At 36.8% G+C, this 23,914-nt stretch overlaps 1 protein-coding gene across 3 annotated transcripts in view; it reads right to left on the bottom strand.

Moving 5' to 3' along the window:
• The window catches only part of STXBP5L (syntaxin binding protein 5L), a 184,546-nt gene that overhangs the window by 28,442 nt on the left and 132,190 nt on the right, over positions 1 to 23,914 (bottom strand). Inside the window, exons 18-21 of one of the 3 annotated variants that reach the window (XM_059493339.1) lie at positions 20,763 to 20,914; positions 19,008 to 19,079; positions 12,334 to 12,399; positions 4,783 to 4,833 (exon numbers count right to left, since the gene is read on the bottom strand). In XM_059493339.1, the coding sequence (XP_059349322.1) occupies positions 4,783 to 4,833; positions 12,334 to 12,399; positions 19,008 to 19,079; positions 20,763 to 20,914 (341 nt within the window). The remainder of the gene's footprint in view (positions 1 to 4,782; positions 4,834 to 12,333; positions 12,400 to 19,007; positions 19,080 to 20,762; positions 20,915 to 23,914) is intronic. The other 2 variants (XM_059493340.1, XM_059493341.1) reach the window with 2 other exon arrangements.

Below are 23,914 nucleotides of genomic sequence, written 5' to 3'. Positions count from 1 at the left end.
CTATAAACATTCTCCTACTTAAATAAGGAAAAAACTGGTGCTGTCATACACCTGACCTGCAGAAGATTAAGAGACTTTTGTCTAGTAAGGTCCTCAATACAGAATATCAAAATTCAAGCCTCAAGATGTGAAATAGCCAAGACTAAAGTTTTAAAACCATTTCGTAAAAGTGAAAGACTTTAGTCCCTTTCACGATGTTTTGCACCTTCATAGTGATCAGACTTGAAGCAGAAAAGGCAAAGCTCATCTGCCATAGACTCAACAAGAGCATAAGCAGCTGTTTGAGGGCTGAAATCCTTCCCCTGTATTTGGCATTTTCCAGACTGCAGATCAAGTGCTGTGAGACTTCACTGGACACAGTCCTGACCTACCTGGTGTAGCCTGACCTGCTGTGAGCAGGATGAGGGTCTAGACAACCTAGACCTGTGGGGTCTAGAGATCCCCTCCAAACTAGATTGTGCTGTGATTCTACCTAGAAGCAGAGTTGAGATGATTCCTCAATTCAGGTGGTACTTTCAGACTGAGGAAGGAACAGAAAGTTCCTCTACCCTTCTGGAAGGAGACATACACTGGACAGTCCCCAAAATCCTTATCATGCAAAAATACAAATAATTTCCAATGTATACTGCCAAGCATTTAAAGAAAATCATTGGTACAGCTGGATGTCTGGGCTGCCTTTTCTACGATGTCATACCAAGGAGGAAAGCAACTCATAAAGTTTCAAAATTTCTGAAATGTTCTTTAGCTTTGTAAACAGAACTATAGATCCAGATGAATCAATACAGAATGTTCCATCTAAAATCTACCAGTTTGTCCAATGCAGTAGTAAGCAAAAACAGATTATAAGCTTCAAAATTGTGTGAGTGCCTAGTGTCTGCTGTAAATACTTTGAAAAATTAAAGCAAGAACTGCTATAACCCCACTGCTCATTCTTAAAATGGAAATGAGGTTTCATTTATTCAGGTACTGTTTTATAAGCTTGGGAGCATCCAAGAAGTGCTACTTCCCTGTCAATGAAATGCAAAGGCATCAAATGCTGGATATTTTCATATTATAACTCTATTACCATATCCATAAATCAAACAGGTTCCACAAACCTCATCCAAAATGGACAAAATGAAGTACAAACCCATAAACCCAGGTCCTTAATTGGATCCTTACAATTATGTTTTATGAACCCAACTTTCAGAATTAAAGTTTTTGGGCTGTGATCTTACTGCTTGTAAGTATCTGCAAAAAGCATAGGAAAACATATTACAATTTTGAAGATCACAGCTTAGCAAGAAGAAAAAAAGACCTCTATTTATATTTGCATTTCCTTTTGTTCTTTCACTAATAAAGTCTAGGTGATGGCATAATTCTTTACAGTCAAACCATCTGTTCATAGTAATTCTAGAAAAGTCAGCAGTTACTGACTCTCCCCCATCTTTAGCTACGGCTTCTGTCTGGCTCCCTGTGATCAGCTGGAACCTTTAAAAGCTTTTAGTGAAATGAGCAGAAATATTTTCTAAAAGGAAAATACAAGGTGATGCTTGAAGTGGCTGGTGAAGCAACATTAGAAAGCTCTCATACCAAAGCAGTTCTACGTGTCTGGATATATCTCAGACTCTCCACTTGATTCAATAAAGTTAGGATTATCCCCATAATTCATCTCTGTGAACACTACAAGGAAATGAAGATGATCTGTTCAGAAGACTTTGGGAAACATTATTAGGTTTAAAAATAAAGACCCTATCATTCAGAGCTGCCTCTGAAGGATAATAGAGAAGCTGTACAGTCCATGCAGCAGCATTGTCACATCTCCCTTCTGGTTAACTGAAATAAACATTGGGTTGCTGTGACCTGCAGTAGCTAAAACAATCAAGAAGCTTCAATGTATCGCTTCATGTGCCACATCACTCATTTCCATGTGGAGATACAACATCCACAGGTGACAAGTGCTTCAGCAAGGAGAGATAATAATCACCACATCAAAATAAAAAGAAGCTGAGATCAACTTCATCAGTCATATAAAGGTCAAAGTGGAGTCCCAGAGCACCTTTAGGTCATGAAAATCCTATTGAAGTTTAACAAGTACACCCTGAGTCATCAGATCACACATTATTCCCCTAAATGATAGCAAACTACTCCCCAGACAATTTCCAGTACAGGCAACACCTCCACCTGAAATAGATTTAACTTCTACTTAACCTCAACTATTTACAATTCAAAGCAAAGTGAAAGCAAGGACATTCCACGAGGCAGATCACAAGAAGTGAGAGAACTGTAAGCTGCCAAATGCTAATGTGTGTCCCAATTAGCTGCAGCCGCTGCTGAGAGTGGGCGATGCATCAGCACTCTCTAAAGAGCCACGAGCCAGAGCCAAGGGGATGCATGGACAATATTTTATCATCTCAAAGTGGTGACCTGAATATCTTTACAAGAAGTGTGGGCCAAAAACTATTGTTAGCCCTTGAATATTCAGACTATGGGGACAGTCTCAGGCAAGAGCCAAACAGTGGATAAATAATATCTGACAGTGTGGCCAGGACATTTTGGAGCAGAAGTAACGGAAATGCAGTCATCACCTTTTCCAGGACCTCTTGTTTAAATCTAGCTCCTTATACTGAGAAAGAGAGACTCTTCCCAGCCTGTTGTAAGCTGAGCAATCTATAATTCAGCACAGTTTTAATGGCTAGAATAATTAACAGGAATATTTTGCCCTTCTAAGACAGTCATGAATGAGAGCTGAAAGTTTGGGGTTTTTTCAGTCCATCCAAACAGGATGCTTTAGTGACAATTTGATCACTCCTTTCAGTGCTTATGAACCTTTCGGAACCAATGGCATTCCACTGTTTTCTGCAAGACATTGAACTGGACCTTCTTAGGCTTATTCTAGTTTATACTTAGCTTGTTCTATACTATTAAAAAAAGAATGAATACAAGCAAATAAAGGAATGGTAGAAACATGACTACTCTGAAATCAGAACTACAGGCAACATTATGCATTCCATTAATCTTCAAAGTTCCTTACATATGTCATACATTTAAAATGGATCATTATGCTTCCAACCCTTTCAGGTTGAATTTGTTTAACTTCTGGAGCTTTTTACTCTGCTCCCCTGTCCTTGGGGTTTCCTGGGGATTTTTTTTTGGTGCTTGCTTGGGGTAGTTAAAATATAAACCTGCCTGCAATTTTTTGATATATTCTAGGAAAGGCTTACAATGTCCCGCTCCCAACATGATTACAGGAATATGATAAGGTAGCTTTTTCTCTGATACGCAACATTTTATATTACACAATAAAGCTCTCACCAATTCTAATTACAATGGTATGCTTTCTTTTTCAAAATCCTCTAATACAGTCTTCTGTCCATTAAGTTTATCTTTTGCTTGTCTTATGCTTCAGGGTTTAAAGTTATTTAATGCTATGTGTCCTTCAGGACAATGTACCTTTAATAATACTAACAAAAAGAAGTTGATCTGTAGAATATGGCTTAGTGTTAAGTCCTATCCTATGGCTATTTTGATACTCTAAGTATTCACCTTCCCTCCTAATAGCTACCCATTATTTTAGTGATAAATATTAATTTTACAGGTTTATAGGTACCTACTTCTTTCACCTTTTTTTTAGTATTAGGAACATTACAATTTTCCATTCCAAATTTTATTTGGGTGTATTTCTCCATTCCTATTTTCTCAAACTTATTTCAACTGAATCACTTCATACTCTGAAGCCTGCACAGTTTGGATTGAACTTTCCCAGCAATTTTTCAATGTTTATTTACTTAATCTTTACCAGGAGCAATTGACAGTTTTCCAAGTTTCTCAGTCATTTATAAGGTGAAAGACATATTTATATTCCTGACTTTTGCCTTGTGGAACAAGTGCTACCTTGGTTAACAGGTGCACATGATTCCCAGTGACAGAAATGGAATACAGCTGTCTTATCCAAGGAACATGATCCAACTTTAATTTTATCTCTTAAAGGATGCTAAGTAATGAGGCATGGCTACTTGGCTTTTTCAGTCATCTTATAAAGGAAACTTCCCAAGAGAGCAAAACTAGAAAGAACTCCTTGAGACTGAGAATATTTAAAGACCGCTTATAAGAATTTTTTGTGTGAACTGTACATTCCAATCCAAATACCAGGAGCAGTACCCTTTATGTGGATATGGTGTTGCATGATCTGCTCCCAACAGTTTTAGCTAATTCAAGATATAGAAATTTTCATTTTAGCTTTTTTGAGGTGAAATTTGTACTCTCATTATGCTCTTCCACTGAAATATTAAAGCACAATTGAGAAAAAGATTAGAGCAAACTATGTATTTAACAGCTGGCTGAGGTAAGTCTCAAGGAGAGGACTGAGACAAATGACTGATTTCCAGCCTGACTTCTCAGACATTCAAAGACACCATAACATACAGATGTTCAATTGTCTTATCACTGTGGTGGCACAACTCATACACCAAATAAAGAAAATAGACCAGCGCATGCATTGGGTATTATAGGCAGAGTTCACCAACAACCAGCTTGGAAAAACTTCTGGAGTTTTTTCAGAATAAAGTATTACACACACAGTGTGTAATGATTGGCAATATACGTCTACATGAACTAAATGAATATTAAACAAGCAAAATGCTGAGAGCTGCCAACAGAACTGTATGGGTTAATAGGTGGTTTTTAGAAAGCCTTTTCAGACAAAGCCTCTGAGGTTATTGTGTTATCTCATGAATCAGTTGGTAAAATGTTTTGCCAATGAATGTAAGGAAGTTTAAAGCTGTTGGCTTTCGCCTACCGTACCAAGATCAGTCTTAAGATCTGTTGGCAGACTTAACTTTCTTGATCCTTTAACTGAAACAACAGAAAAAGGAGAAAGGCAGTTGTTAATAAGTAAGAAAGAAAAAGGAGCGAGGGAAGACAACATGCCATCTTCTTGTTAAAACCATGTTGCAGATTTGTAGCACTTTTCTTTTAATCAGCATATAAAGGCAGAATAATGGTTTAAATATTTTCATTTACACCATTCAGCAAAATAAATGCAATTGAACAAAGAAGCACTGGGAAAAAAAAATTACTCCAGCTGTCAAGGAGTGAATGATGTTTTACACAGCTTTGGCTGTGGGCTGCAGTATCTTACCTTGTGGTGACAGGAATGATAAAAAAAGAAACCACAAATGAGATTAAGGCAAATATTGCAAATGCTGGCTATGCAGCATATCACAAATATTTAAACACCTGCAAACCAATTTAATAAGAGGGTGCAATGAAATTATGAGATCTGATGAAATCATACCTCAAGATAGCATTTGAAAAAGAGAGGGCATATTGTAGAGGTTATGGGCACAGAACATACTGTTGTAATATTATGGAAAGGAAGACAGATTGCACAGAAACGAAATACGGCAGCTTCAGGACATAATGTGGTGTTATCTAGTCATCAAAATTTGCACTCAATTTAGTGAAGGTTTAATTATTTGTTGTGTTCCAATTATGCAAGAAACTGGTAATTTTGCTTCTGTTCAAAAATGTTTTCATTTCCTCACACACAAGCACATTTTCAAACAATGAACACCAGAGAACTGAAATAAAGCATGTCTTGTAGCAGTCAAAATGGCATTAAATTTATCAGAAGAACGCCTTAAGACATCTTTTATTAATTATTCAGAAGATTTGATTTCCAATTTGGTTATTTCATTTTGTATTCATTATTGTTTTCACATGGTTTTATGGCTTTTACCCCTTACCCATGCTGTCTGTTACTAGAAGGGAACAATCAAATATTTGTCAACTAATTGTTATATTACTATTATTTTACTTCTAAAGAAAGTCCCACATGATAAGTACCACAGTGACAGGAACATATGAATATAAGAAACAAATTCTTTGCTATTTGGATTTAGTAAGCTTTTAGGTCAGAAGGATGCCCAGAACAGACACTCACTCTTTTAAGTCACAAAATCCCTGAAATAAGAAATTTCTGTTTTATTATTTTGCAAAGCCTGCAATGTGGCAGAATTAAATATCAGCCAGCACCTATGTTAGATGGTTTTCTTCTTCTCTTCAGGGATGAGTAGGGGAACCCAGGAGGCTCTTGAACAATATTTTGTTATCAGTAGAACCAGCACAGCCCTCCCAGTAATCCATCTGTAGCCATAACTTTAAATCAGGACATGGCGAAGAGGTCTCTCCACATCAGCCCGACATCAAAAATACACACCCCTAACACCACTACATAAAAATTCTCTAATTTGGATACCAAGTGTTAGGCACCAATGTCCATTTAAGGCACTCACACAAAGGGTAGTTTGATTTTCAGAACAGCCTTTAAAGCCCATTCCATTTATCTGAGCAGCTGTCAAATACTCTTTCAGACTGTGAATGGGTGGCTAGAGCTCCAGAAAAATTAGTGCTCTGCTATAAAGAAGCATCACTTGTGATATAATCTCCTTTTAGTGGAAGGACAACATCTGGCTTAACCAGCCCTCTGAAAAAGGATAAGCAATTCATAAGAAAAACGGTAGGACGCTTCACTAAAAGATTAGGACTTAGAGTAGCTAAATTAGTGCTGTCATCATGCAGCTTTGAGCTTTGAAAATTGGTAGTCTAACCTCTTCTATTTCTAGGTTACAGGTGTTTGTGTACAGCAGGAATTATGTGTCTTGTGCCACAGCTGTGTCCCAAATGGTGATACATGCCTGAACCCAATAGCTCCCAGCTGTTTGTGTGCAGACTCATAGAGCACATGCAAAGTTTGGACTTGCTGATTGCTCTGAAGGAGTCTGCACAGGCTTGGTTTGGGAGCTGCCACGTGACACTTGCACACCCTTCACGTGGCTATCACACAGCTGGACATTGATGCACTAGGACACAGCATGGATCACTGATGATAGACCCCATATCTGAGGGTAAAAACAACAGAAGAAGCTAGTTGTTTCCATGCTTTACTGTGATTAAAGCTGTTTATATTAATTTTTTAAACTAACTTTTAACTATTAATAAAATCCATATTCTGATCAGTTTATGTGACCCATTTTTAGTACCTAAATCATGCATGTTTTACTATCTTTACATTTATTGTAAAGAAGGATCATGCACATGAGCCTATCTTGCTGACAGAGAGCTTTTGAAATCCAGTTTTATTTGAGAATGGAGTATAAATGCTAGAGAGGCCAGCAGAGTTGTCTGCTATCATCATTTGTTTACGTTTGTGCTGGAGGCAGCCAGCAGAAATTGTGATGCTACAGCATAAGGCAAGACAGCCCATACCCAAAAGAGCTTCAAGTGTTAAGAGTCAAATTATTCAACTGTGGGATGAGGAAGAGTTCCTAGGTACAGTCTAGCAGCCGGCTAAGCTGAGCATGCAGGTCTCCTGACCTGACAACATCCTGCTCTGCAGCCATATGGTTCCTCTCAGTCTTTCAAGGAAAACACCAAGGCACAACCAACAAACAAATGTATGCTCACAGCTCTGGCACTCAATGCTGAGTTTCCCTCAGCTATTACAGCAGCACTGTGGTCACAGATTTTTGTATTATTCAAAATGAAGGTGACTTCATGCAGGATTTTTTCTACTAAAGAGCTTCTACCTGGCTAACACTCAGAAATATCAGTCCCAGTTACTGCTCAAGCCCCCTTGAACCCTGAGCCACGCACCAGGGGCTGCACAAAGGCCCAAACCCAGTTCCCCAGCTCACACTGCTCCCTGTTCCTTGCCAATCCCTACATACAAGTCCCTTCTCAAAAACTTAAGCATGAATTCACCTGTTCAGAAACTCCCTTGCTTATGGGAAATAGTGATAAAATGCACCTTGTATCCACACTGCTGAAGCTAATCTCTAATTACTGTCCTCTGACTAGTTAACAACCTTCTTAATTTAACATGGATAAGCAGAAATGGTTTTGCAGTGTTATCAGTAACTAAGTTTCAAAATAAATTACAATCCATGTTTTACAGACACATTAAATGTTTTGAAACGTTTACTTTCTAGCTTGTTTTCCAGGAGAATACAATTTTCAAATGGAGTCAAATCTCTTCAGTTGCTCTGAAGTCACCCACATATTAAGAAAGAGAATGATTGTTAAGAAACTTAATAATACTCTTCTTGAAAGAAAGCTATTAAAAAAAAAAAAAACTTCACATAGGAAAGTGGGAGACTGGCACGGCAAAGGCCTAATCCCGGCAGATTTAATAGGTGAAATGAATAAGGATAGCAATGCTTGGAAATCATAGTATGTATAAAAATGTGTGGTCTTGCCATTAGGGACCTGTCTCAGAGCCCATGGGAATTAGTTGTGGGAATCTTTACACAGCCTTCTCTAAGCTTCAAAGTCTTAAAAGCATTTTGGATGCAAGCCCCCAAAATGAAGGTATTTCTTAAGAAAAAACACAAATCCTTTTTCATTTTAGAACAAACATTTGAGAAGTAACTCTTCTATACAGAGACTGAAGAAATTCTTTCCTTCTGGTCTTTGAAAGAAGTCTAAAGTGTCCTATTGCATCTCACACAACAAATGACCTATCCAAAGTTGCATTTTCCTGTGCTCACAGTGTATTCCCATTAATACACTTCAATATGAAGCTCCATATCAATGTTTAAAACAGTAATGGACACACATAATTATATATTATGCATTATATTCCTAAGAGCCTCTGAATAAATTTACCTAATGAGATGATAAAGACAAAATTTACTGGAATGGGTACTGTTCTGTAATACATTACACAGTAATTAACTCAAGCATTTGATACAGCACCACTTACATGATGAGGCACACTGAGCTCTCATGTGCCACTGCAGAATGGAAGTAATACAGAGCCCTTCTGACCCCCAAATCACAAACAAAAATGAAAATGCAGTTTGAAAGAACAAGGCATGCAGGAATAAGAATAGGATGTTCTGAGGCTTTTGATTTTAAGCCACCAGATACCATGATATGGCATGCCTTGCTGCATTTTTGCACTCATGAAACATGCCTTAGATAGGTAAGAGTTTGGGGGGTTTTAAAGTTCTTTTGTTCCACAATTTTTACCAGTGTTATTCCATACATATTACTACATCCAGAATATATTTACAGTGGAAATTTCCACCTCTCAGATATTCAAAAATAAGCAGAGTCTTTCAAATGGTTTTACTAACTTCTTCTTTTCCTTTATAGTGTTGTAAATGCATCACTATAGCATTTAAATACTAGTTTAATAAACAAGATACCAGTGATTAAGGAAGATTATTCCTCTGCCTACCACTCTTAAAAAGCAAGGTTTCTATTTCTTCCCTTGCTGCTAACCTCTGTGTGGCACTGTGCATTTCAGAAAACTTTTAATCAAATGGTTTAATTTTATGTTCTATTCTGAACAGTGTTCAGAACGGGAATCTGATTTTTCAATTATATCATCTGCAAAGTCATGTTTTAGTAAGTAGCACAGGAGGAACATCTGAGAAGACAGTCTTGTGAACCAAGTTAAATATTACTTAATGAAGAAGTAGGATTTGTACTGAATTATGTACTAGCCCTGCATGTGAAATAAGAAGTACTCCTCAGTCCTGAATCTCTTGCTCAGTGCTCCATCACTCATATCAATGACAGAACACACAAATGCCTAATTCTGCTTTGAGGCAGGAAGAAGAAAAACAACACAGCCAAATTACTGAGTTGACCTAGGCTGTCTGCAGAAATTTAGTCATAGGTTAAAACATTGCCAAGCACTAGACTGTTACAGGCATAATCAATTTTTCATGGAAACATACAGTTCAGGCAGTCTAAGCAATGTTCAACATCAGACCAAGAGATGAGGAGGCAGGAGACTTTTCAAGTTCCCCAAGAAGCCTTTACCAACACTGTTCTTATGGCCTGACTGGAATGGAAATCTGACTAAGCTCCTAATGGCTCACTCAGATCTAGAACTACTCAATGTCTACACTGGCAATCAGTGTGCCCTGGGGATTCTTCCTAGGCATTGCCTTGGGAATCTCAAAGTACACAAGTGAGCACAGCAATGCTGTTCCTCAAATCATTGCCCTTCTGATGGAGCTAAGGATGAAGATGCTCACCACTGTGCCATCCATCACGTGTGCAGTGTTTGTCACCTAGACTCATGCCCTCCAGCAGTTTGCACTTTGTGTATGTATTGAGCACACTCAGGGCCAGCACCTGGGATGGCCTTCCCTGCTGGGTGAAGAACTGATGTTGATGTGCTCTGGCAACCAGAATGAAGAGCTACAAAACAAACTCTGTTCTGTCTGTCTTTGCAACCTCATGTAGTCATACCCAGCAGGCCCTCCTCCACTGGGCAGCAACTTGAATCGCTCCACAGAGCAGTTCAAGTGTTCTTTCTGGTTTTGCTAAATTTCTGAAGAGCAAGTCTTGGTCTGTTTTCAGCAGAGGAATGAGGTCAGTGGTTTTACAAACACAAAGATCACGGGGCTCTTTCGGAACACAGCACACTTCCACTGCAGAGCTCGTGTGCCATGGGCTTTAAACAGATAAAGGCAAGGCTGGAAGTGGAAGGATCCTGCCTGACACATCCGTAAGTATGGAGCTGTGCTCCATGAGCAAGAAACATTAGTCAGTGAGAAGGCTGGTGTGGGTGTGAGGCTCTGCTGGTTAAGCACAGGATTAGTTCCTCTCCCAAGTTTTTGAGGTCACTTATTCCAAGTGACTAGGTTGGATTCTGCCCTGTTTTACAGCAAGTATGCAGAAGCAATATTAATTAAATTTTGCAATAATTAAATAAAAATAATTAGTATCAGTCACAGTAAAAGAAACTTGTTTTAAAAAGTAGTTCTAATAATAGTTACTTCCTACAAAACTGCAGCTGATTTCACATTTTAAAAATATAAATATAGCTTGGAAAACAACATGAAAGTGCTAAAATAGGAAACACCCATAAATATGCCATGTTTTTCCTGCTGTATATCTCCAAAACAGAAATAAGCAGAATAAATTTTGGAGCAAATTATCTCAGATTTATCTAAGAAAGCTATTTTTGAGCACTAGAAGAATGAAAAATTGAAGTTAACTGCAGAAAAAGTAAAGTGTTATAGGAGACACTCATCATTATAAAACTAAGAATATGCACATATGGTTACCAAGTCAGTCATCTCAGATTTCAGTGAAAAGAAAAGGTTTTAGCTCATTTCTGAAGAGAAAAGTGAAAAGTTGAATCCCAGTGAGCCTCACAACAAATAATCTAATTATAACTGAGCTATCAAAAGTTTTATTTTAAAGCCTATATCATGAGTTTCTGAGGCCCTGCTCAAGAGTTTGAGCTCCTAGTTTTAGACCAATATTATTGTAGCCCATTTCACTTGAATATCTCCATATCTAGAGATTTTGGGTTGCAAATAGTACAAGGAAATACATATTTCAAAGCAGCTGTTTTGTTTCAGCTCTTACTATGTCAGGGAAACATTTTTATTAGTTTCAGCTTTTTATAATTACTAATTAGTGGCTTTCATTCAAGATTAATGTATCCTGTTATTATGACATAAAATATGTGAAACAATAACAGAGAATTTGAACAGCATACTATTCATACTATGGGTATTTGTTACCATAACTAAGGGGGGAAAAATCTATCAATACTTACCAAACTACAAGGAAAAGAATTGTGATATGCATACCACAAGCAAAACGAATGTATCACAGCCACACCTCCTTATTTTCCATAACATTTAAAAGCCAGCTACTAGAAAACAGCTCTTAGCAACCATCTTTAAGACAGTGAACTCACATTAAAGAGATCAATGTAGACTAGGCACTTGCTGAAAAGGTCTCTAGGAATGGACAAATTCCACCTTCTGAAGGACTATGGGTAAAATGGGAAACATTTATACATTTTTGTGTGGCCAAGATTTCCCTGCTCTGGCCCATAAGCAAATATTTTTATCTGAGGTTTTGCTTTCATTACAAATTATGTAAATCAGGCACTGGGGTTCTAATGGCTAAAATTTACCATCTCCATATTGCTGATTTCAAATAATTTCTTCATGTACACGTACGCATAATATATACATACAGAATTACAAGGACTCCCTACTGTAAAAAAAACTTTAAAAGCCTTTTAAGAAAACAGAGAAACAAGCTTCTTATAGGAGGTTATAGGAATATACCTGCATGATCCTGTTACTTCAAATGTTTTCACACTGTTCACCTCAAGATGCACCACGTACATTTAAGTTTTTCCTTAAGCAAACAGACTTAGGATTTTACTGTGCTATGAAAAAAGCGCTCCTCCAGTAATTTCTTCTCTTTGGAACTATGCACTTCACTTCTTAGGGATTAATGAAACACAGTGATGCATGACATGAATGGCTTATACAGACTGCAGGAAGAGAAGCCAATCACCTTTACCTGAAGTGGGAGACTTGCAACGCTCAAGCTCCAGGGAAACTGGACTGTCACTGAGTTCAGTCAGGCCTGAAAAAATGGAGTTAAAGAGTTAAGTTACAATCTAACAGGGCATGCTTCAACTTTCTTGGTTGATGATATTCTGCACTTTAAAGTCAATTTGGAGAAAGGAATGGTGTGAAATGAGAGGGAAATAATCTATTTCAGATAAGTGCAGTTATCAGGCTGTCACTGCAGCAATTTAGGCTTGGTTAAAAAAAAAAAAAAATCACACCTCTTGTTAACTCAGATTTGTTTTCCGAGTGCCTCGGGATAGAAAAGAGTGACTGTACCTAACAAAAGAAAACAAGTAAGTATAGTTTAAAATTTAAAAGTCTGTGATATGACTCAAACTCATTCATCCCTGTCAATCTGATGTGGAATCAACTCTGTGCTCTCAACTGCTGCATAATGCAGGGAGGAAATCTTAAAAGAGGGGAAGAAAAAAAGTAAGATTACCACTACTGAGCAATATCAGAATTTTCATGAATTCACACAAGACAGGTCATTTTAAAGGACACAGAAGCATTGATAATGCTGGCTGTGACACTGAATTTTCTGACAAAATACTTTATATATGGTGTATATATATATATATATATATACACACACACATATTTGTCAGAACTCCACCTACATGGAAGACAGCACCCAGGAAAGCAATCCTAGCCTGTACTGCAAAAACTCGAGCTTGTTTCTGTGAGCAAACTAAGATCCATCTTTGCCACAGGTTGAATGTTCCAGGCTCAAATATGCCTTTGGCATGGCGGGGAGGGAAAGTCTGAGCTCACTCTGTCTTTTACCATGGGCTAACTGGGCATGGCCACAGCTATTCAAATGCACCCTTTGTATGTATCTGTAATGCCCTGTGGCTCACCCTTGTTACAGGAGCTCTGGCACTCCATACCATTGGCTGCCTGGCACTGACAGGCAGCCCTGCCCAGACATTCCCAGGCCAGCTAGGTGGACCCACAGCACTCAGGTCAGGGGTACATTACTGTCATCCTGATACTGGATTGACACACACACTGCTTGTGCTGCATCCTGAGAATCAAACATCCTACAAGAACCTTTCAGTATGCTTTAAACGGGTACCATGGCTTCTGTAAGAGAACATGTTATAATTTTTATTGCTTCTGGACCCTCAGAGGTGAGGCCCAGAGACCCTCACGACTAAAATTCATATACACTCTTGTTTTGGAAAATTCTGCCACTCAGTCACCAGTTCTGCTTTCTTAGAATTAAATCCAGTGGAATCTTAATGTAGGTAGTGACACTTTATTACAATGTATTTCTGAACTGCTATAAGAACTGGATAGGAACCAGTGCCCCAGCCAGCAAAACAAAAAAACCTCCTACCATTAATGAAGCTGCAGGAGTGCAAGAATAATGATGAGAGCCCTTTGGAAAACCAGCAGTATTGATTTACTCTGTTAAGTCAGTATTAACAACATACTTGTTCCTGATTTAAGAAACAAGATCTGACAAACCAGACACTATTGTTGAAAAACAAGTATTTTTTATTTTGAAAAATGTACTTGAGTCTTTATTTCATTTCACTTAGAATCTGTGAGAAAAAAAATTGTATTTCAATCAATTGCAAGTTCAGTCCCTTTTGATGTTCTGAGAATATTCAGAAACTGTAATAATTTGGGAAGCCTCTCAAGTACAGCAGATCTTACTTCCACTTGAACCCAAGATTTCTGTATGTACCTAGAGATTTGGGTTTTTGCTGCAGAACTGTCTGCAAGGTGCAGCAGGAGCAATTTTGCATAGGCCTTGAAAAATAAAACTGATACTGTTTCTTTTGTAAATGTATTCTTTGAGATAGGTAAGTTTTAGCACCTTGCCTAAGATCTTCTACACATCTTATAATTAGCACTGGTGTTGGATACAATACCAAATCCCAGGTCAGACTTTGCTTCTAAATAGTTTGGGTTTTTCTTCTATGGAGTTCATAAAAACAATATTCCATCTCAATATAAATTATGCTTCTATAGACTTAAACAATAAAATCACCAAACTGCACCACCCAAGAGCAACCACAGTAAGAAAACCATGACTTCTTCATGATTGGCACAATTTGCAACATGAAACATTAAAGATACATTTCATGTTATGGTATTTAAGAATATCAAACACATAAACTTCTCCACAAACCTTGACTTGCTGTCAAGCCACGGTCACCTCTAGCAATGACCACCTACAGATGCCTTTAAAGAAGTGCAATATATCCCCATGTGAAGTGTAAGTGGTACCATGTGCCCTGCACAAGAGTATTGGCTTAATCTCACTTAGATTTGCTTAAGCACTCCCACTTGCAAATTTTCTCCTGCCATAAATCGTTATTCCTTTGAAATATTTTAATGAGTTCTGCTCATTACACTCCCATTTATCCAAAGTCTCTTTTAATCTTGCTAAATTCTAAATTCTGAAGATGTTGTAAGGCCATGAATTCCTCAATCATCATTCACGGAAAAGGATAAACACATATTCGTCAAATTTTTTGTGTTACCGTTAATTCCACTAAATGTTTCCCTTTGAGATAAGAAAGTGAGCTCTCAAGCTTTTCCTTGTACTACTGCTCATTTTTTACTCTCATTTCCTTTTTAAGGAAACTAAACTAAATATTCTCAATAATTAACCATGTATAAATATTTCCACGAACCTCAGCTTCCCTCAAATGTCTGAGAGACTACAACAGCTATTGAAATTCGATTAAAAACTATTTTCACTTTCTATTTTGAATTCTATAGGCAGCTTGTGCCCCAAGATATTTTAGCTATTTTTAGTCCCCCCCAAACCACCACCCCAGCAAATTTTAAGCCCACCTAGAGCAAGAGGAATATAGCAGTAAAAATAACGGCAAAAACCCAAGACTGGCAATGTGAACAACCACCTGAGAGAAGATATACCCATTATTGGTTTTAGTCTGAGCAAATTATAAATGTGTAAATAGTGCAAAAAGGTATATGTATCACATAAGACATTAAAATACTTTTAAAGACTTGTCCTATGGATACTTTTCTAAGTTTAGTGTGATTTTAATTTCCTTTTTATTCAAGGATCAAAACTAGTATGAGGTAACAACTTTAATGAACCCATAATTTAAAATTATGTTTGAAATTTGAAATTTCTATCGGTATGTTTGAATGATTCAGACCGATCATTTACTCTAAAGCCCCAAAAGCCATCACATTTTTGCTTATAAATAAATTGTCATAAATATTCACAAGCCAATAAAATACGTAAACTCAGTGTTATCTTAATACTGAATTATCATACCATATTTTCTTTATGTTTATATACCTATATATATCTATGCATGCATTCTTTGGAAATTAGTTAGCTCAGAATATAGCTATTGACTTAAACTCGACCTATATTAGCATCTTAGGTGTGAATTAAAGTGCCAATTACTGATATACAATGACTCATAGCACACAGTTTTCTGTATCCTCCTGTCAGACCAACCATACTTCTGCTCACCCCCCCTCTCAAGGGATTGGCCTGAAGGAGGAACAAGAACTTCTCACTGGAAAGTCTTCATTATGAAAATTATTTTGCAATGTATCAACATCCTTTGGATTTGACAACACTTTGGATGCTTCATAAAGACTATTTTCTTGTTCTACCAACAGATGGTATGAATTTCTAGTAGGAGATGCAAATTCATTTGCATCATTTTGGTATTTTAATGTTCTGCTGCAGACATTATCCCTTCTAGATGCAATAAATGTACTTGTTTTAATATTTGAATGCATGTTACTCAAAAACCAGGTAATAACACGCACAACTTGATTTCAACTGAAGAAGCAAACCAACCAAACAACAACCAAGCAACCTCATAATTCTGCAGTACAGCACAGAGAGTTCATTTTGTTTAGCTTGTGATATAGCCTTGCTACAAAGGGAGGTGGCTGTAGATGTTACAGCAAATGGAACCAGTCATCAACACCTGGCAGTTATCCCCAGCTCTGCACTTATGCTCATTTTAGCTTCTTCTTTTCCTCAGATTATTTCCCTGATTGGACAATTACATTCCAGTCTCTTCCACTGTGTACTCCTAGAACTGGTGACATTTCTCCCCTCCTTGCTTCCCTTTCCCACTTTCACCTCCCAAACCAGAGAATGTGCTGCCTTAATGCTCCAAGTCCACTCTGGGTGCATTTGAGTCCACTTTACATATGTAACCAGCATCAAGCTATCTATAGATTTATTGGTTAAAATTGAGAACATTTATTCCACCACAGTGCTTTGCATATTGGATGTCCTTGACATTATCTATTATGTCTTTCCTCTTCTCCAACATATTGCCTCTTTCCTCTTACATGTTCATTCTTTTTTGCCCTTTCCCTGTTCAGTTGCAGGACATCTCAGACTGAAATATCAACACTTTCTTTCTCTGACCCAGTATTTGAAGAGGTTATTTTGTATAAACATGGCAATAATGTTTTTAATATATATATATATCCATAGTGATTCATAAATACACATCTTCAACTTGGATTTCTTCCATCCAAGTTAGAGTAGTAATTCTGTCTTTCTAAAATCTATTCAGGCTTTTCCAAATAGGAAATAGTTCCAAATAGGAATTTAACATTGCCAAGATCAACTCAACGTATTTTTGTGCTGAAATCTCCTCTTTACTACATGAACAGAGCTATCATCATGACTGTCTTCTCTTATACTCTAATACATAATATTGCTTACATCTTTGAATGTCACACTTTAACCTCATAATTAGGCTGGACACTAGATTACACTGTCTTTTCCTGCAAATCACCTCTAAAATGACCAACAAAAATGTATTTTCCTCATCCATAATCTCTTCTTTGGCTTCAATACCTTAAGTCTTATTTTCTCATACAGATCCGCATGAAATTATCTTCCTGCTTCACTACTTTATTGAATCAACTACTCATATATCTTCCCATTAACTTCCATTTTCATTGATATAACCCTTAAAAGTTTAGACCTAATGCTTCTGTTATCACATGAATGTTCCTGCTTTTGTCATAATAATATTGGCTTTGACTGCACGATTCCCAAAAATAATTTACTTTTCCCATCATCATGCCTTATGAGAGAAGATAAACTTGTAAGCAAAATCCAAAATTCACTCTTAATACCCGTTTTAAAATTAATCTCAGATAAGGGATATAACAAAGCACAACTTGAGAATGACTTTGCAAGATATTTCAGTCTGTGACAGATTCTAGTCCTGTTTTTGATCTTACTGCGTCTTTCAGATCATACAATATATACTCCTGTATAAGTATCAAATGACAAAAGCAAGAACCAAACTATTTTTGAGGAAAGAAGTTAAAAAATGATCGTGCCTAGAACTCAGACTAATACTTCACAAGGAAGGTTTTGCAGACTTTTCTGACTATGGGGATGAAGACAGAAATAAGATAATACATTTTCAGCTAGGAAAGATTCTGTGGTCTATGTTTGTAATTCTGAATGAGAACACTAGTAATTTTTGCCCTTAGAATTTATTAATTTTTAGAGGGGGCAAAAAACCCCCCAAACATTTGGCTGCTGTCTGTCACTCAGGTTCTCTATTACAGACTTGAAATTAGCAAGATCAGACTAATAGACTTTAAGATACCATACACCAAACCTTTTAATGGACTGCTGAATTGGTAACTGGACTTTTAACTAAACAGACCACCTTTTATGAACTATTATAAAATAAAGTCATAGAAATCAGCCTAGAGGGATGGAACAGAATGTGATGTGCAAGTGTACAAATGTATTTCAATAGCTACATAACTTTATATTTATGAGAGATGATAAAACAACTGCCACTCTTTTATCCTGCTCATACTGAATATTTAATATAAAATTGGCTATCCTGTTGTTCTGTGAAAAATACTTTAAAAAGAGGCATCCTAGAGACCTAATTACATATAAGCACTGCAGTTAATTAAGATATGTATTGCTCATCTGTTGAACAGTCATTTTTGCAAAATTAATTACAGATTTGTTCACTGTATTCTGCAGTGATTAATACTAATATTTAAATTTCATATCAGTATAACTCAAAATTTAAAGATATTAAGAACATGAATTTTCATAGCCCTCTTTGATGTATGTATTTTTATGCCCACTTTACGTTCCCCATCAAAGAACAGAGGCATGGGATGGCTCCCCAAAGCCAAATATTTAAGTACCAAACCAAGATTAAAATTTTAAATTTCACAGCATCCAATTCAATGGGTACTCTTTTAAGCCACCTTGTTCTTCTGAAAAAAGGGAAGAATTAATTGGTAACTACAGATAGTGCCATTGCAAAACAAGAAATGCTTCATATTAGTAAATGTACATGGAAACGAATATAAAACGAATATGTCACCAAGAACATAACGTTGCTGAAAAGTAATTTCTAAGGCCCAATCTGTCCCATATAACACTAAGGTTTTCTCTTTGACTTTCTTTTTAAAGAAAAGAATTTCTGTATAATAAAGGTAATTGTCAAAAATAAGCATGGTTGACATCACAAAATGTAGTAAGTTTGCATGCATGCTGAATGTGTTTAAAAAACACATTACAAAGCACAAACACATGGGTTTAAGTCAGGCATAGTCCAATCATGATAAAGCTTTTTGCCTAACCTTTATAGAACTTACTCTGATAGGAAGTACGGATCCGTTTCGTTAAATCTGGATAAAAGTTAGACAGGCCACGCATGCAAAAGTTGTCTTTGGAACATGCCAGTACACCAGCATCAGCAGCAGGCAGAGGAAAGAGAGAAAAAACAGTCTAAAGTGAAAGGAAGTGATATCATAACCAGCATCTAGAACAGCCAAGGTGAAGAAATTTCAGCAGATGCTTACCTTCCAATTGGGAGATATAACAAGAAAAATAATCAAAAAAGTAAAGGATGTGGGATGGATGGTGAGAAAGCAGCTGAGGCTTTTTTTAGATGCATAGTTTCTATGAGCAATCTAGAAGTTGCAATCCTTCTCAGCGGTCATTTATCCACAGTGGGCTCCATTCTGGCAGCACTGGATAGCTGGAATGATGCCTTAAAGGATTGGCCCAGACTGCCAGTGACAGAGAAAATCCCTCTGTGATACAGTGCTTATAACAGCTTTTTCTACATGAGCAATCCTCCACCTTTTGTACAGAGTTCTGAAGCATGTTGTTTGTGGCTAGCTGCTCACATTTCTTAGGGAGCTGCTGTGAGGCTGGCTGAAACCAGACAGAGAAGCTGAAGGTAACTTGAAGCTGCTCATCTCTTCTCTCCTCAGCTGTGCCAAATTTACATATTTAACACTTGGCACAAATGGGAACTAAGCTTGCCATGATTAAATGCATAGAAAGTGAGATAAGTGGTCTTTCAGGAGCAGAAGTAGGCCTGAAGACTTGTATTTTATTCTAAAAATTTTCCTCTAGATTTTATTTCCTTTTTGGAGTGTAAACACATTCCCAATTGAAAAAAAAATTCCTATAATTCCATGGAGAAGTAGGACTTGATTCAGTGCAGGGCCTGCTGATGAAAATGCTGATGGCATAAACCCACTATAATCTGTTGCTTCTATAATTTTAGGGTTAGATTTAAAATTCCACATTTTCAAAGATATTTTAAAATCTAATTCTAAAACTTCACAGCTATGAAAAACACATTTCATAATTGTGTCTAACTCTTGGATGTTACTATGGAATATGTCAAGTGGAAAGACTTGAAACAGATGATCTGACTTTTTCTCATACAAATAAATGTTTATACAAGGAAATGTTTAGATAACCAACAAAGTATGGTAAAATTTAGCTCTACTGAAGTATTAATATTTCTAGTACACAACACATAACAACAGTTATGACTTACTTGATCCTCTTAGCATCAAATTTTAAAAGGGGTTGTTAGGTTTATATTAAGAACTTCACTAATGAAGCACTAATGAAGTGCTTAATTTGAGCTCCTTGCGTTACCTACATAACATGCCTCCCAGGTGTTACATCTCTACACACAGCTGACTATTCAAATGAATAGCTCCTGGCAGAAAACACATTTAAGCTTAAATTGAAGTCTTACTTATTGGTATGAACTTATTGAAACCAGAAAGAAAATAGCATACAAACTACACATCAAGTGACTGCCAGAAAAACAATTTATTGCTCTGCTCATTTTGATTTTTTACAGACTCAGCTAAGGGAATTACTTGCTGACCTCCATCCCAAAAGGAAAAAAAACAACCTCACAAAACATTTTATTTCTGAGAAAATGCCCGCATCTAGAGCATGTCAAGTTTCTTTTGCCAAGTTATAGAAACTCCGTTGGCCGGCAAATAGTCATGCATTCCAAAAGCACTAGAAAAAGCCACAGGCAAAAAAACCAAAGAAACATATCAGGCTCATAAGCACAGTGATTTATTTCCTACCTGCAGCAAACTGCCTGCTCTTGCGGGGTGAGCGGGGCTGCCGCTGGTACGGATCACTGGACCCATAGAGGTCGAGGGTGCCCATGCTCAGCAGGACTGTCTTCTGCATGAAATCCACTACTGCCAAACCACTGCAGTTCCCAAAAGCCACTCTACAAAGAGAAATGTCCCTCAAAAGTGTTAGCAATGTGTAATTAAATCCTGAAAACAATAATAATTATTATTATGAATAGTGCACAAACCTTTTCTTCAGGAACTACTCAAGCTCAGGTTTTTTGTTTCTTACAGATTTGTAATCCTAAATTTTAAAAACTGTTTTCTAAATTAATTTTCCAGAAAGCAGTTACAACTTCTACCATCTTTCTGAATCAAACATATTGCAGTAATGTCTAAATGTTGCTTTATTGAACAATATAATTCTAATTATAATGATATCAATTAAGAATAAAAATTGGGACACAGATATTAAAAAGTGGTTATGCATTTATAAAATACAAATTAAAATATAAATATAAATACATTTAAAAAATTCATTCAAAACTAAATGTTAATGAAAAATGAAATATATCAGGCTGTATTGTGGAGATACCCAAATCTGAAAAGCATTTATAAAATTTCCTTCCAACTCTGTCAGCTTAGCTACAGCAGAGATTTCTGTTAAAACAGTCTCCACACCCCACTGAAATACTTCTGCAAATGCATTTTGATGGTGGTTTGATTTATGGGCAAGATCTCTCCCCTTCTGCATCAGACTGCAATTTTAAATTCCAGACAGAAAGGATTGCAGGTACAGCCACAAAGAAACTCAAAAACCCAAACTATCTTCAATCATATTCAGAATCACTTGCTATCAGGTTCTGTAATTTTCTGCACAGAAGCATAAAAGCACTTAATTCACACTAAAAGTGAGCTGTGCACTCACCTCCACCTGACTCTTCTTAATGTATCTCCAAAATATCTGAAAGGAATTTGTGTGTGGAAAAACAACAATGCAAAAGGAAAGTAATGAGGTGCAGGGAAAGCAGGGTAGCTAGAAAATTCTCCTCTGTCCTACCTTTTCTTACACTGCTTCTATTATAAAAAAGAGGGTTCCATATAGCAAATAAAAATAATACATAAAGAAAAATGAAATTATTTTCCCTCAATTGTCAAACTAGCAAATTAAGGCACCATGTGCAACAGTGGCTTGAATTCTACTGGTTGTTAGTACACTGTGTTTAGTCTCAACACTGACTGCAGTACAGCATCTATGGAAATACTATGGATGCACTTTGACTTTTCTCCATTGGTATTTTTTCCCCGATTTGTGTCCCTCAGGGGCCCATACTGGGACCAGTACAGCTAAATGTCTTTGCTAGTGACAGAGACAATGGAATGGAGGGCATCCTCAGTAAATCTGCAGACAGCACCGAGCTGAGATGTGCCTGAGGGACAAGAACCATCCAGAAGGACCTGGACAAGCTTGAGAAAATGGCTCATGTGAATGGGGGCAATGGTTTTAGACTAAGGATTAATTCTATGTGTTCATAAGTTATTGCATTCTGGGAGGAGAAAAAAAAAGACAAGTGTCAATCTCATTTATTAGTATTTTAGGGAAAAAAGGTCATTTGCACTTTGAAAATTATTAACCTGAGATTAAATAATTTTCGAAAACATGAGTCACCAGAATAGCTTGTGAACATTCACACCCCTGGTCAGCAAATTAACAAAATGTATAATTTCCTGGTCTGTATTTTTCTAAACTCCTCTAATTTCACACATAAGCATTGATCTGATATTTCTTATACCCAAACAAATGAGTTTAAAAAAGAATCTGAAGTTGCTCATTAATAACACTTCTGAGGATGGATAAAAAAACTCTAGACAGCCATTACTATTAGCAAGGCTTAAGATAAATTGCTAACAACCAAGTCCTTATGAAATCAAAAACAAAATGAATTTCTCAGTTTTGAGCAATCAACAGAATTAGTTGCTAGGCGATGTCCTGTTCTGTTGGTATCTTTCACAGAAATGTCATAAAACCCTCATCAGACATTTCTGGACAATTAATATGCAGATTAGCTGAAAACTGTTACCCCATGAGCCAGTAATAAATTTTCAGTCACCGCTTTCAGTACAACAGAACCTACTTCAAAACAAATTTATTATTTTTATTTAACCTTGTTCCTCAAGGTTAACCTAATTCTTCAATTGTAATTGAAGCATTTTGCAAGACAACATGAAGAAGTTTTTGATGATTCATTTCAACATAAATAAAACAGGTGTTAATACTTTTAATTTGTAGCCTTGGTACTGTTATAAGTAAACCAATTACATTAAATAAAATTTTGCAGTGTCTGAAATCTTTCATCTTTACTGGGAATAAAGGTTTTTTTGCATCATACTTTATTCCTGTTTCATGGCTGCAGTATAACAGTTCCAGAAATCATAGTAATTTAATTAAAAGAATACTGGAAACAGACTCTCCAGAACACACACCATTTTATGCCTTTGACCTAGTTAAACTGATTGGTGTATGAAGAAAAATTAGGCAAAAGATGACCCAAATAATTCTACGATTAGCATGGCAAAAACTACATGCTCTCAGGCTTCATGCTGAAGTGGAATAGGTTTCTCCACATGGTGAAGACAGATAACAGGTGACAAAGTAGTAAACAAAAATTCTGATGAAAGAAAGGCCTTGTCATAGGCCTGAGGAAAAAGTTAAGAGTGACAAGACAAAGAAAGAGAGAAGAGAGTCTGCAGAAAAAAATGTAAGGAAAATGATCTTTATTGGGTAGATTTTGTAGGAAAGTTAAATTCAGATTATCAGCCTACTTTATTCGTACATGCGTTTATTTCTGAAACACTCTTGTAGTTAGCTTATGGTGCTTTAAAGGAGACTGTCCCATAATCTATTATTGCTCTTAGCAAATGAAACTATTTAAAGCTCTTGCTTGAATCAATCAGTGGTTTAGCAAACCACAATGACCATTAGGAGAACCACAACTTATCAGAGTAGTTTACAAGTGATAGAATGGTGTGATCATTCAGATGCTGCCTTGAGGTCTGAGACCTGGAAGGGAGAAAAACCTAACAATTTGCACAAGTGACAAATGTATCAGGGTATGGTAAAGAAAAGAAACTCCTAGAATTCATTAATAGGAAATGGT

Source organism: Ammospiza nelsoni, chromosome 2 (genome assembly GCF_027579445.1).
Source record: "Ammospiza nelsoni isolate bAmmNel1 chromosome 2, bAmmNel1.pri, whole genome shotgun sequence".
NCBI lineage: Eukaryota > Metazoa > Chordata > Aves > Passeriformes > Passerellidae > Ammospiza > Ammospiza nelsoni.
Note: the sequence above shows the minus strand (reverse complement) of the source record. Positions and strands in the feature narration are given on the sequence as shown.